Source organism: Protopterus annectens, chromosome 2.part1 (assembly GCF_019279795.1).
Source record: "Protopterus annectens isolate FY-2018-M chromosome 2.part1, PAN1.0, whole genome shotgun sequence".
NCBI classification, from domain to species: domain Eukaryota; kingdom Metazoa; phylum Chordata; order Ceratodontiformes; family Protopteridae; genus Protopterus; species Protopterus annectens.
The window spans coordinates 285,275,636-285,291,305 of record NC_056729.1 but is presented as its reverse complement, the minus strand read 5'-3'; the positions used below and the strand labels follow the sequence as shown (position 1 = coordinate 285,291,305).

Here is a 15,670-nt window from a genome sequence, read left to right as displayed (position 1 = left end):
ACACTGATTGTGGGTGTCTTTGTGGGGAATCTGTCAACCACACTTACACTTGCGCTTTCCGGATGACATGAACAGACTAAGAATTAACAGTAGGACTGAAAGGAGCCCCAACAGGGTACATACCTGAATATTTCTTAATCCGACGTCCATGAGATGCAGGAGCACCTGGCGTACGACTGGCGGCTGAAAAATTCTGAGGGCTGGTGCGTGCAGACGTCACTTTTATGGCCCACGTACCTGCTGCCACGTCAGACGCACCTAGGAGGACTGAAAATCTTTGGAAACCTGGTCGAACAAACTGGAGAGGAGAAGGGTAAACCCATATGTAGAATTCTGCAACACTGGAATAGAAGGACATCTCCTCTAATTTGACTGACTTCTACTCTAACATTGTTAAGTACTCCAACTTGTACTTCCCCTCTCCAGGGATATCTTTTGTGTGAAATCAAGCTATTTTATACTTGTCTGTCTTTTGCTTTCCTCCTACCCATTATACTTCTGTCTGTTCCTTTTCTCTTACCTATCTAAAAAAAAAAGAGAGAGAAAACAGTACTTTTAATCTCATGTATATTATAAACTGCCTACCTGTTATCAATCTATTTACTATTTATAATTACCTCTATTATGTATTAAACTTCTTTATCTTTCACTTTGCTACAACATTGTCAACTTACTTGTCTTGGAGTTTTACTCCCCGGGTCTCCTCTGAAAACAGGCCCTGGCCCAGTCAGACAATGCCCAGTAAACAAATGTAAACAAATAAATAAGCCATATTGCTATTAGTTTCTGGCCCCTTAGTTATTTCTCATAGAAGGGCACCTAAATGAAAACTCAGGAAGCACGTCTGACATCAGAAGGAACATTTAAAAAGTATCTGGAAATTTTTCCTATAAGAAAAGTTTGAATACTAAGGGCTTACACACATAGGAGGGTACCCCCTCATGAGGTGCACTTTTCAAAGTTTTCTGCCACTAATTTAACAGCTGCGCCACACACTCAAGGCTTCACTGCAGAACAGACAGGATTTGGTTCCCCCTCATTTACATACCAGACTATGGTCATGTTGTCTTGTACCAATGTTTACCACACCCAAAGGAAGCCAGTCCTGAAATTCCTGCAACACAAGAACTGCCCTCATTTTTAGGACACTGATATGAAGACAAGCCTCTGATTCGGACCATGTACCTTGGTCCCTTCTCCCCTCGCAATGACTTGACTGACCCCACGCTAGGGAGGATACATCTGTGATGACTACTAATACTGGTGAAGCAGCTTGGATAGGTCTTATCTTGTGTTATAAATGGAAGGTGGAGCCACCACTCAAAATGGGGTGACAAGGTGTTACTTGCAATGGGGTTGTACCTCTAACACCCCTGAAACTGAAGCAGCCACTGTAAAATCCTCATGTGATACTGGACAAATTGAACCACGAGTCTAAATGATGTCATTAAACCCAGTTATCTTAATACCTATTGTGCCTGGAGGGCAATCTGCATCCAGAAAGTGTTGGACCTCTCCTCTGAGGGGTAAGATGCTCTCAAATAGAAGGAAGATTTGCCCAACTGTTATGTCCAACAGACACCACTGAAAAACTAAGCGGGATCAAGTTGGACTATGCCAAATTCACAGCGATACTCGGGGATGCACACAGCTGAAGATGATTATCTTCTGTCTATAGGAGGGACTCCTTGGATGCATCATTCGGGAGCCAGTCTAGATATGCGAATATTTTGAATCCCTGAAGTCATACATGAGCTGTTACTACTGCCAATGGCTGGCTTCTAAAAGGAAACTGAGAAATCTCCTGGACGACTCCTGAATCTTTATGTGAAGGTAAGCATCCCGGAGATCTACTGAGCACATCTGTCTGTTCTTCTGTAGACACGGAAGAATCAACTGCACCTTGACCATATGGAAGCAGGTCTTCGCCACATAAGAGTTTCGGAGACTGAGGTCCAAAATGGGTTAGGGATACTTTATTTTCTTTGGAAATAAAAAGAAGCTTGAGTAGAATCCTGACCTGTGCTAGTCTTGTGGGACCTCCTGGAAGTCTCTTTATAGTAGAGACTGTTATGTTCTGCCTATCATCCTTCTTACCAATATGTCTTAGGTGATGGCAAACTGAGTGAGGGCAGTGGGATACGCATCAGACTGCCTCCTGAATGGAACAGTTGAGCAACACTTCAGGGATTTTAAGGTCTGTTAGAGAAGCCTAAAGCCCTGGTTTTGCAGACACCCCTTGGGCTCCAATCCTGCACGCACTGAAGATGACTGCTCTGCCACAGAAACGCCTGTCAGAAGTGGAGTCGTACTGATGGTGGGACTTTTGAAACCAGGCCAATCGAGCACCCTTTTGGTTCCTACTGAATGAGCTCTGTGGTGGCCTGAATTTCACTCCCACTGCACACAGCGTCTTACTTGGACTTCTGCATGCACTCTTTGAATGCTTTGAAAACAAGGTGGCCCCATCAAATGGCACATTAGCAAAAGACACTTTAAAGTTTTCTGCAAAGATGTATAGCCACAGCAAAGCATGGTGTCTCATGGCAGTGCCTGCTCCACTACCCCCCACCCCCATTGAAGACAGTGGATGGACAGATTAGTACCATCGGTCATGGTTGACAGAGTAGCACAAAACTGCTTTTATGCATCTGGTGTGATGGGTTTTCTTCAGAGTGGACATAGTCTGCTGTGCCAGGTCCCTCTGGTATAGTCATAAGAGTGGCATAGTTCACAGCTCGAATCATGAAGTACAAGACACCCCCTTTCCTAGTCTATCCACTGCTAGAGATTACTTATTAGGCAAGTGGACAGGAGTCCTCTGAAAGTTAATTTTATTTTTTTTAGTGGCTATCAACAGAATCCACAGGTGGTGCTTTTGCTCACAGGAGCTTGTCTTTAGTGGGTCTAAGTATTTTATCGTGCTTCCTAGGGACTGCCTCACAAGTGTCGTTTTTTTGCCAAACTACTTACTGCCAAGCTCAACCATCTTGGTAAGATGGAGGGATTAACCAAGAATTAAAAATTGTCCCATATGCCTCAAACAAAGCTGCTTCATCCTGAGGGGGACATTCAGTTGGCCAAGATCCCCTCTGCCACAGGAGCTCCATTATCTCATAGGAGGACACATTTTGGATGAGAGCTATGGGAAACCCTCTCTAGCACCTAAATCAGTGTCTGATGTGACAAGACTCCTCTGGGAGGCTATGTGCTTCCTCTTCCAAGGTGGCTCAGGGGATGATGAACCTGAGTACTCAAAGGGCTGTTGCTGCTGCAGTAGGTTTGGGACAAAACTATCAGGATGATGACTGCTGTTAAGTCACACCTAAGGAGAGGTAGTCGTGGGGAGGACCTGTGGCTGAAGGATCTTGTGGCTCTGCCCTATGAGGTGATATAATTCTACCCAGCAGTCTAAGCCTTTTCAACTTTGGCAGATGACAGGAAATCGCACTCATGGTCAGATACAATTCCTTAAACAGGGAGACAGTCAAAAGACCTGGGTCGATTCCAGAGATCCAATGAGTGGACTGCACCAAGGAGGGGTTTGTCATTGCGGTTTCTAAGGTGGCAGTCGCTGATGATATTGATGAAGGAATCCATGCTATGTGACTCAATTACTGGATCTGGAAGAAGGCTGAATCCAATTCTCAGACAGCAGTGGAAATGTAACTCCTCAAGTCAAGAGCTACAGGACCCACTGATCAAATGGATCAGAGAAAGGTGGATCTGTACGGTGGGTCCTGTGAGGGCACCTAGGTGGGAGTGAAAAGCACTGATCAAAACAACTTCAGAATCTAGAGAGTCACACTGACCTCCATCTTGATTTTGGTCTGAAAAAACTTCTGCAACAGACTACCAGATCCACACTGATAAGATTTGAATGACTTAATAGACAAGGTGGATGCAGGTCTGGAAATAGGACTCTGTACTCATAGAAGTCTCAGATGGCAATGTGTGTAAGGGATCGGAATCTGGAGGTGGAGGGTACATTGCTGTTCTGGCCAGGGTGTCTTTGGGGTCAAAACTGGAGCCGAAGCTTCTGCCTGCATTCCTGCGTTGAATGCTTTTCTGTCCATTTCTTGATTTTGGAAGACACTGGATCTGACAGAAGGTCCTTGAGTAAGACCCTGGTCCACCTATACGACAGAGCTCTGGGTCCGAAGTCCGCACAGACATCACAGCCACAAAATGAAGTTCAGTACTTTTTGCCCTTCCACTCACGGCCTCATGTCATTTTGATTTTGTAGCTCTGGGGTTTCCTATCTTAATTATCTATCACTGTAGAACATAATTTTACTATAATCCCAAACAGCCACAACAAAGAAAAATGGTATATCCCCAAATACTATAATCCTAAATACTAGCTAGTCAAGACAGGAAACCCCAGAACTATGAAAACAAAATGAGATGTGGCCATACGCTGAAGGATAAAAAGTAAGAAATTTTGAAAATATTTACAACTACTAGGAAAAAAGTATGAAAAAAACCATCCCTAACTAATCTAATAACGTTTACTAAGTCAAAAAACAGAGTAGAAGTTCAAAAACCAGAATGAGCAGAAGTTTCTCACAAAACTATTCAAAAAGAGGCAGACAACTTTCCTGGGAAGAGCTGCAGTGCATCTTAAAGGGGTGGCAAACAAGATTTGTTACTCAGGGAAGACCAGAAAATTGTGGGAAAATAATTTTGGAAGGGCTTGAGGCTATAGCACTAAACTGGCCGGATCAGATCCAAGATGGAGTTAGAGGACCCACAAATCAGAACAGATGGACTGAATGAACAGGATTCTAGGGCAGTTTTCCCTTTCTTTTGGTATTCTAGTTAGGCTATTGAATGGTGAAGAGAGAAAAGTTAGCATAATGAAATATGTAATACTGAAAACTACTGCTCAAAAGGGAGCAGACAACTCAAAACCATCCTACATGGGGGAATGGTGAGCAAGTATAAATACCACATGGCATTCTTTAACAAAACAGCTTTTTTTCTCCAGTACTATAATATCTATTAAATATCAAATTACTCACCTGCACGATCTGCTTTCAGTGCGTCCCACACATTACAGTTAAAGTCATCATATCCAGCTAAAAGTAGGCGTCCACTCTTGGAAAATGCTACTGAAGTAATGCCACAGATAATATTGTCATGGGAATAAACCATTAGCTCCTGATCAGCACGAAGGTCAAACAGCCTACAGGTGGCATCATCTGAGCCTGTGGCAAAGGCATTGCCATTGGGGAAGAACTTTTTTGGAGTGAGAAAAAAAAAAAATATGTTGACTATTAGTATCTGTTGCAACCAAATTGAAACAAATCTACACTTTTTATAAATCAAAATCTACAGATGAATTCTCAAAAATAGTACAGTTGTACAAGATCTTACCATAACAGTAGATGTCCTACTCACTGTTGCGGTATTCTTTACTCTTGGGATACCCTGCAGAGGATAGCCAAATATTCAGCCAGCATACCAAAACCTTTACACCCTTCCAGATGTACATCAGACAAATGTCTTATGTCAATGGAGTAAGGTACATATGTGATATATGGACACCTAATCCTCAAATGAAGCGCCCCAGAAGGACCACAGGAAAACAACATGTACATCCAGGAAGGAAGAGTGAAAAGGATACAAGATGGAATACTTGGCCAGGAGGAGGGCAACAGAAAGTAACAAGGAGGGAGGGACAGAATTCTGCAAGAGTGAGAAGCAAGGTATCTACTTTTGCAGTAAGCTCTAAATCAACTATACTATGTCCTTATCAATGTTGCAGTATTCTTTGCTCTTGGGAGAGTACAAAAGCTACTGGAAAGTATGGGAAGAAAATCTCCAAAAATCCATGATGGATGTCCCTGGCAAAACCTGCCCTGGTCCTGGAAATGACATCCAAATAGTAATGTTTGGCAAAAGTGTGAAAAGACCAAACGGCTTCCAAGATCGATCTAGTATTCATACCCTTGAAAAAAGTAGCAGAAGAGGCCACCACCCTAGTACAATTGGCACAAACAAAGAAAGCTGCTTGCCGTGAAAATAGCAAAAAGAAATGGACCTAGAGATCCAGGTGGAGATGGTCTGCTTAGACACTGCCAAACCCAATCTCCTGGTACGAACGGAAACAAAATGTTGCTCAGATTCATGGATACATTTTGGCTTGTCTAAGTAATATCAGAGCCATCTACGGAATACAAGGTGTGAACAACCCTTTTTAGGATTTTGTGGAGAATGGAAAAAAAAGGAAGATTAGTGGACTGATTCAAGAACAAATCACTAGTTACTTTGGGCATAAAAGGAGGACTGGTATGAAGAGACACCTTGTCCATGTGGAAAAAAGAAAAGGTACAGCTACCATGAGTGCTTGAGGTTCAGAGACCCTCTTGGTAGAAGTAAGAGCCAAGATCTTCCAAGTACAATGCTGTGGGGAAGATGAAACTGCAGGCTGAGTCAATTTGTCCAGAACAAATTTAAAGGTGCCAGAAAAGGAGGAACAGGCTTTCTTGGAGAATGAATATGAAAGGATGTCTTTCAGAAATTGTTTGACTTCAAAACTAGATGCCATTCATGGATTTAGAGGCAGACAAGCAGAAATGGCAGGCAAATGATCTTCAACAGATGAATATGCCAAGCTGGAATCAAGCAACTCACAAGCAAGAATGGACCATAGGAAAGGGTCCAGGTCATGCTTAACACATCAAATAGAAAATCATTTCCATTTAGAGAGACAGGAGTTTCTAGTTGCGGGTTTTCTGGCCCCTGCAAAACCAATCCTCAGAAATTTGATGTCTAAAAGGAAACCATACCCTATCACCCAGTGTCAAGTGAACAGTGGGGCAAGTGAGGGTGAATGAGAGATCCCTTGTGTTGTGTGAGACTATCCATCCTGAGAGGCAACTTGTGATAACTCCCCTGGTCAGATGAAAGGGGAGGAGGGAACCAGTGCTGTCTGGGCCAAAACAGTCTCACCAGAAAGATTTTGGGGCCAGTTTCACATGATTTTGTGCAGGACTTGTGGTAGTACAGGAAGAGAGGGAAAGGTATATAGAAACATCCGCTTCCAAGAATAAGGCATGGCATCCACTTTCCAAGCCAGAGGACTCTACACACTGGAACAGAACTCAGGAAGTTGATCATTCACAGTGGAAACAAGATCTTCTTGAGGAGTACCCCACCAATGTACATTGTCCAGAAACACCTTCCTGTGACGCACCCATTCATGAGGATCTGTTCTGGACCTACTGAAAGAGAAATCTGTCAGCAGACTGTGCTCTGAAGGAAAGTATGCCACCTGAAGAACTAAGTGATGGCAGACTGCAAAATCTCAAGCCTGCACAACCAGCCGGCAAAGGAGGTAAAACTTGCTTGCTGATGTACCACATAACTGTGGTATTGTCTGTAAATACCTTACGAGGATCTCAAACCCGAAGGGAATGAAAAGTCTAGAGAGCCAGAAGTAGGGGGCCCTCATCCAAAGACCTACTGGAGGAGGCTCCCCAACTGTGACTGGAAGCATGTGTGCAGCTCTTGAGTAGAGAGGGGGACCTAGAAAGGCAGACCTAGATTCAGGTAAAAGTGGTAAATCCACCAGCAGAGCCTGAGCTTGAGACCAAGCAAGAGAGGAAAAAGATACTCCAGAGGATGGCAGTACTGGAGCGACAGTTCTAAAATACCACTGAAATAAGTTTGGCAAAGATAACCATTGAAATAGTGGATACTATGCACCACAGGGCTGGGAGAAATTCCCTTGTGGGAAGGACTGCAAGAGGAAGAGGAGGCTCTGAATAAGCAGTAAGAGAGGACCCTGGAGCCAGCACTGGAAAGGTCTGAATCCTGCAACTCAAACACTTTGTTCTGAGAGGGAGTCAACATAGACTGAGGTGAACCTCACACTGAGCAAAAGCAGCATAGTGAAATGCAGACTCTGAACCAGGGCCTGCTGAGAGAGGGACCAAATAAAAAGATCATTCAAAAAAGGGAATACTGGAATCCCAGGAAGCCTATAGAAGGCTACAACAGGTGTCATATATTTCGTAAAGACCTTGGAGCTGTCGAAAAACCAAAAGGTAAAGGCAAAGCAAATAACTAATAATGACAGTAAAACTTCCTAAAAAGAGAGTGAATAAGAATATGGAAGCAAGTGTCCCTGAAAACCAGAGAAACCAAAAAGGCTTGAGAAGCAATGGGGCAAAGTGTCTGAAGAGACAATAACTTGAGAAAGGTATTGAGAGAAAGATCTAGAATGAGCCTATACGATCCCTACGACTTGATGAAATATTTTGGAATAACCTCTGTTCCTTGCTGAGACAACAGGGTGAGTGTAGAGACTGCCATTGTGGATATACCCGAGATCCCTTGTGCTGTGTGATTAGGTCCCCAGAGGAGATTAACTTGTGGTGATTGCCCTTGGACAAATGGAAGAGAAGGGGGAACCATTGCTGTCTTGGCCAACAGGGAGTCACCAGCAAGATTTTCTGTTTGTCCTGCTGTATTTTCAGCAGCAGCTTTTGAATCAGAGGTCACAGCCACTAATAGAATAGTTTTCCATGTGCAAAGCTTTAGGGGAGCTTTGTCTGCTGGCTCAATGGGAGATGGGGTGAGTTTTCCAGGACATGGTTAAGATGCCAGGGAGGAAGGGACGATTTCCTGGAGTGTTAGGTGAAGTACCCTTTGAGGAAAAGTTTTGAAGGTAGTCTGTATGCAAGGGATGGATCTAAAGGGAGGCACGCAGACATTGCAGACAAGTGTGCTTTTATAGAGGTGTAGGCCAAATTGGTCTGTAGCAGTTCACACAGGTAAGACAGGACTAGAGGGATGTCATTTGTCAGCAGGTCCAACTATCTTTTGTGGCACCATATGGAAAACCTTTTCACTTAGGTAAGATTTTCTTGTGTTGGGTTTTCTGGCCTCTTGCACGACACTGAGCATATCCTCATTTTGATTGTGTCTGAATGGGATCATAATTGTATCAGCAACAGGGTGACGTGTAGAGACTGCCATTGTGGATGTACCCGAGCTCCCTTGTGCTGTGTGATTAGGTCCCCAGAGGAGATTAACTTGTGGTGATTGCCCTTGGACAAATGGAAGAGAAGGGGGAACCACTGCTGTCTTGGCCAACAGGGAGTCACCAGCAAGATTTTCTGTTTGTCCTGCTGTATTTTCAGCAGCACCTTTTGAATCACAGGGAAGGGGGAAAGTCGTATAGAAATTTCCCCTTCCAAGGAATTGAGAAGGCATCTGTTGCCAGCGGCTTGGGGTCTGGTGTCTTGGTGCAAAACCCAGGTAGTTGCCTGTTGATGGAGGAGGCAAACAGGTCTATTTGAGGTGTACCCCACCTGTTGACCAGATCCAGGAAGACCTCTGTGAGAAGCATCCATTAGTGGTTATTCGTAATGGTTCTGCTGAGATAGTCTGCCTGGACATTAAGGAGGGAGGGGATGTAAACTGCCTGTAAGGTAATCCCCTGTGAGGAGGCTAGCTCCCATACAATTAGAGCTAGTCTGCAAAGGAGGTAAGACTTGGTCCCTCCCAGTCTGAGAAGCCACAAGACAGTGGTATTGTCCGTGAAAATCTTTAGTGGCCCAGGATGGAGGTTAGGTAGGAATTCGTGCAGAGCTACAGGAAAGCCCTCATATCTCTCTGACACTGATGTGCTCTAGTGAGTGAGAGACTGGCCACACACTTTGCACATGTCTTTCGTCCAATGTGGCTACCCCAGCCCAGACCTGAAGCATCTGTATGCATGATCTGGTGTGGGAGGGGGTAGTTAGAGAGGCAGTGCTGGGTCGTTGACCACTTGTACCGCCACCACTGAATTTCTTGTTTCAAACAAGGTAGAAGGGGAACCCTGAATTCCAGGGGGTGAGAATGCTGGGTCCAGACTGACCGAAGGTGCCACTGTAGCTTCCTCATGTGCATTCTTAGTAGCGGCAGCATGGGAATGGTGGCTGCCATATAACCCAGGAATTTCAGATACAGTCTTGCAGTCAGTTCTGATGCTTGTTGGACCCAGCACAGGTGGTCTGTGGATTTTTTTCATGTTTCACTGTTGCAGTCATTACATTTGGGTTCTCTGCTTGCAGTAGCCCTCAGTCGGCCTGATTAAAAAAAGTCTTGGGTCCTACGTGGGTTGCTGTCTCTTCCTCTGTGACGTCAGGTCATCAGGGGTATAAAACATGCAGCCGATGTCATTACATCAGTTTTTCTTGCCCCAGATGTCAGGTGCCTCCCTAATGGGAAGCAATTAAATCTATAAATATACAAGGTTATACCTCAAACAAAAAAGCAAATACACCAAAAAGCTTTTAAGCAAGAAAAACGACAGAAGAGGTATAGCCAAAAGAAGTCAGGGGGCTGGAGGGAGGGTAACCAGGACTGCAACAGTGAATACACTCTAACATCTACATTTATGTAAGTGTACACAATTGTACTATGTTCATGCTTCACTGTTTACATTTGGGTAGCTTCCCAAAGCTAAGGATTGGAGGAGGAATTTAGATAGCATTAGGACCAGCTATAAGGCCCTGCAAATCTGCAATGGCAAAGCCAGCTCTGGATTTAGAGAAAATTGGCAAATGGTAATGCTTGGAGAACGTATGCACAGAACTCCAGGTAGCAGCTTCTAGGATGTCCCTGGTAGGTACGCCTCTGGGAAAGGCTGTAGAGGTAGATGCAGCCTTGGTTGAGTGGGGTCTGATCCCCTGTGGGATAGTTTTTCCATGGTGCTTATAGGAGAAATTAATGCAATGGCCTATCCATTTGGAAACAGTTCGCTTTGAAATAGCCTTCACCTCTGTCCCTGCAGCAAATGCCACCAGCAGTTGTTCAGATTTCCTTTGAGGTTTAGACCTGTCCAAGTAGGATCTAAGTTGTCTGTGCACATCTAAGGAGTGCAGTATCCGTTCCCCTTTGTTCTGTGGATTAGGAAAGAAGGTAGGCAAATGAATGGACTGATTTAAAGGCCACACTGGATACCACCTTTGGCATGAAAGAGGGATTGATCCTGAGGGACACCCTGTCCGCATGAAAGATGATGAAAGGCTCCACTGCCATAAGGGCCTGTAATTCAGATACCCTTCTTGCTGAAGTGATGGCTAAAAGAGAAGCTGTTTTCCAAGAAAGGAATTTTAAATCTGCAGTAGCAGCTGGCTCGAAAGGAGGAAGGGTGAGTTTCTCCAATACAAAGTTAAGGTCCAGGCTGGAGTTGGAGCTCACCTGGGTGGTCTTAAATTTTTGGCCCCTCTGAGGAACTGCTTGAGCAGTGGAAAAGAGAAGAGGGGTGGTTCTGTGTTACAATGACCTGAAATGGCTGAGGCATAAATTTTTATTGAGGAAAAAGACAGGCGCTTGTGAAGCATCTCGGTTAAGTATTGCAAAATCTGAAGTGAATTGGGCACTGCTGCGCTCATCCCTTGAGATTAGTTCCAGGCACAGAATATTTTCCATTTTTCAGCATCAGATTTTCTAGTACTAGGCCTTCTTGCCTCTAAAATGACATCCATCACTGGTTTACTAAGGGATAGTAAAGGAGAGCTCAGGTAATTAGCCAGGCTGCTAGGTTCAGTGTTTGAAGCGGAGGGTGCAGAATCTAGTTTCTCCTGCTGAGACAGCAGGTAAGAGTTTGAGACAGGTGCCATGGGCCCAACAACGACACACTGCACAGGAGGGGGTACCAGTGTTGGAGTGGCCAGCCTGGTGCAATCAAAATCATCTTTGGTTTGTCTTGTTTGATCTTTAGTAGTACTTTGGACAGCAGAGGCAGAGGAGGAAAGGCAAAAACGGATAGGTTTTTCCAGCTGAAGGACAGAGCATCCACTTTCCAAGCTGGTCTGTGGGGAGTCCTTGCGCAAATTTTTTCCAATTGACAGTTCTGTGGGGGGGGCAAACAGGTCTATATCTGGGCTCTCCCATTTGTTTGTCAACATGTTGAAAATCCTTGGTTCCAGTTTCCACTCGTGTGGGTCCATGAGGTTACTGCTTAGTCCGTCTGCCAGTGTATTTAGTTTTCCTGGCAGGAATTGAGCTTGTAGATGTACTTGGTAGCTCAAGGCTGTGTCCCACAATGCCATGGCTAGTCTGCAGAGGGGGTAAGAATGCATACCCCTCCTGTTTATGTACCACATAACAGTGGTGTTTGTCCATCTTTACCATTAATTGTCCTGGAAGAATGTGGTCCTTGAAGGCTGTTAGAGCATTCTGTATAGCTAATATTTCTTTATGATTGATGTGAAGGTGCATTTCAATTGGGTTCCATTTGCCCTGAATGCACTTCCCTGAAAGGTGTGCGCCCCCCCCATGCATAGTCTGTCACGTCTGTTAGGGTTTGGGCGGCAGGGGGTAGTGTGAATGGTAGTCCCTTGTTCTGGTGGCAGGCCTCTGCCCACCAAAGGAACTCTAGGCGTAGACAAGGAATGATAAGAATCATTGCTTCTAGATCCTGAAAATGTTGACACCATATGCTTTTTAGATACCATTGTAGTTTTCCTCATATGCAGTCTTGCATATGGAATTAGAAGAATGCAGGAGGCCATGAACCCCAAGGCTTGTAGTATTTGCCTTGTAGACAGCAGGGTTTTTGTAGCCACTTGTTTGAAGTAGGTTGTCAAATGAATTTGTTTCTCTGGCGTGAGGAAAACCATCTGGGAAGTTGTATTCCAGCTTGCTCCCAGGAATATAACTTGTTGACAGGGTACCAGGTGTGATTTACTTTCGATCATTGTTTATCCCAGACAAGTTAGCACCCTTTGTACAAAAGCCAGATGATTCAAAAGTATGTCCTGGTTTTCTGCCTGAATTAGAGAATCGTCCAGGTATTGGTATATTTGAATATTTCTTTGCCTGAAAAATGCAATGACTGGAGCTAGGCACTGAGAATACCCTGGGCGCAGCAGATAAGCCAAGGGGTAGTGCAGAGAACTGATAGTGCATGTAGCCTGCTTTGAAATGTAGGTCTTTTATGCAAGATTCCCTGATTGGGATGTGCAGGTATGCTTCCATTAAATGTAGTGTTGCCAAGCAGGCATCTTTGTTTAGCATAGGAAGCAACTGGTGAAGAGTCAGCATCTAGAATTTTGGAATCACCAAAAAGGTGTTTAGAGTGGGCAGGTCCAGGATAGGACGCCATGAATGGTCTTTTCTGGGTACCAGGAAAAATCTTGAGTAGAAACCTTGTCCCTTTTCCTCTTCTGGTACCAAATGAATAGCCTCTATGCTTGAGAGAGAGAGTACTTGCTTTTGGGCCTCTGCCCACTGATTTGGAGGTAGATCCGGCCAACCGCTTGGAGTTGGTAACATGTGGAAGTGAAATCTGTATCCTAGGGACACTATTTAAAACCCATTTCTCCTGGGTAATGAGCCCCAGTTCTTTCCATGAAGTGCAATCTTCCCCCCAAAGGGGCAGTCAGTTGAGAAGTGCTTGGAAGTTTTAAAAAGAAGTCATTGAGGCAGATTACCATGGGGGGGGGGGTTATTACTCCCAAATTTGGAAGTGGAGACCCCCCCATTACTTAGTCCTGTGTGTCTCCTGGGACTGAAGCCTGGGTGTTCTGCTGGATCTGGGTTTGGACTGAGAAGGTCTAGGAGAGGCAGGAAAGGACCAATTCTTAGAGGGCCAATGCCTACTAAATTTTGGAGGTTGTACTTGTAAACAAATCAAAACAGTTTGCATAGATTTAGCTTTTTCCTCCATCTTTTTAAGAACTACTTTAACATATGAAACTGGCAATTCAAGGCCCTTATGGCCAAAGTTGCAGAAGTAAATATCTTCTTACCCAATCTATCCAGCGCCCTGGAGTCTCTATCAGACGGGGTAGGATTTTTGGCAGTAGTAGCTTTAATGCCCTTGGGTCCCTGTGAAACTGTTTCAGGATCCGCAGTAGGATTTTTGAAAAGGAACTTGTGAGAGTCAGGAACCCTGTAATATCTATCAGATTTACTGGAAGCAGGAGGTAGAGAGTCAGGGGCCATGCTCGATTCCGAAAAGGCATCAACAACAATGTCCAGTACAGGAGGTATAGCTAAAGGCCTGTGCTGTGGCAGGAGTAAGAAATCCCTAAACCTCTTTTTAGAATCAGAGAAATCCTGACTTTCCCAATAAAAAAAACTCTGAGAGTATGCAAGGTTTCACCAAAAGAGAAATCCGCTGCGGGGGGGGGGGGGGGTTGGGGGGCAGCAGTGGGAATAGAGCCACCTGCATCAGAATGCTCATAGGTAAAGATAAGGGTAAATCCTGGTCATCAGAGGAAACAGGAAATTTCAGAATCCTGGTCAGAAGTATAAGCAAACTCAGTCCTAGGTCTCGTAGAGGGGGAAGGTTGGCTTCCTCTGATTAAAGTAATAAGGTCTTCAGTCATTCTTATCATTTGTTTTTTAGGCATAGAGGTCTGACCATGCGGTCTGGGCATCTGTTTTCTAGGCATGGTTTGAGTTTTAGGCCTTGAAGATGGTGCTGGTTTAATATGCAAGTCAGTAGGCCTGAATACACCCTCAGAAGCCGGTGCCTGGACAGGGGCTCCGGACCCATCCAAGGTAGATACATCCGCAGGTTCCACAGTTGAACTATCTCATGGCATACCGGACTCCGAATGGGTCTCAGTAGAGGCCTGCAAATCTGAAGTAGCAGGTATCAGGGGCTGCAAAAGCAACTCACTGAGTACCGGTGAATTAGGCGGCCCGTCTTTGTCTTTAGCTTTGTGTTTTTTTGAAGTGTCGGTAGTCGGATAGCTTACCAAAGACCTATCAGGATAATTGAACAGAGCACCAAAAAATTTAGAAGTGCAAATATACCAACGACAGATAGTTCGTGGTTTAATAAGGCACAAAACTGACAGCAAGGTATGTAGTGGTCAGGGCCTAGGCAAAGAATACAGTACGAATGAAAACCTTTATGAGGTATTTGCTTTCCACAAGAAATGCAATTATTTACTTTTACTGACATCTGTCTAGAGCAAGAAAAAGTTTCCCCAATGGGGTACTTCGCTTTTAGTTGAAGACTTCGGTTCTGAAACTCAAAAATGAAAATTTCATGAGTCTGCCACAACCAGCACTTGCTAACTGCTTCTGCTTCAAGCACCGCACAGCAAGAAAGACTGATGTAATGACGTCAGCTGCATGTTTTAAACCCCTGACAACCTGACGTCACGGAAAAAGAGACAGCAACCGACATAGGACTCAAGACTTTGTTAATCAGGCCGACTGAGGGCTACTGCAAGCAGATAACCCAAAAGTAATGACTGCAACAGTGAAACATGAAGAACATCTTGTCTGGTGGCAGGAAGGCCTTCATGAGGTCTGTGCGGATCCTGCACCACAGGAAGACAATGTCATGAGTGGGCTGCAGGTGGGATTTTTGGTAATTTATCTGAAATCCTAGAGACTGCAACAGGGTCAGAAGAAACTGGGAATGAAGTGTTAAGGTCTTCAGATTGTCTGCCTGAATTAGTAGGTCATCCAAGTAGGGGAAAATCTGGATTCCCTGGGTTCTGCAGTAGGCGATGACTGGGAGCCAGACACTGTGAAGACCATGTGTGCAGTGGAAAGCCCAAAGGGTTAAGGCAGAAAACTGAAAGTGGGATGAGCCCACTGAAAATCTCAGGCAATTCCTGAATGTGGGCTTTATTGGGATGGGCAAATAAGCATCCTTTATGTCTAGGGTTGCCAAGAACCCTTGGGGCAGGAGCAGGGG

General features: G+C 44.6%; 1 protein-coding gene across 3 annotated transcripts in view; it reads right to left on the bottom strand.

The window, feature by feature from the left end:
• The window catches only part of GNB1 (G protein subunit beta 1), a 1,803,552-nt gene that overhangs the window by 185,550 nt on the left and 1,602,332 nt on the right, over positions 1-15,670 (bottom strand). For all 3 annotated transcript variants that reach the window (XM_044062129.1, XM_044062128.1, XM_044062130.1), the window contains one exon: positions 5,025-5,241. In XM_044062129.1, the coding sequence (XP_043918064.1) occupies positions 5,025-5,241 (217 nt within the window). The remainder of the gene's footprint in view (positions 1-5,024; positions 5,242-15,670) is intronic.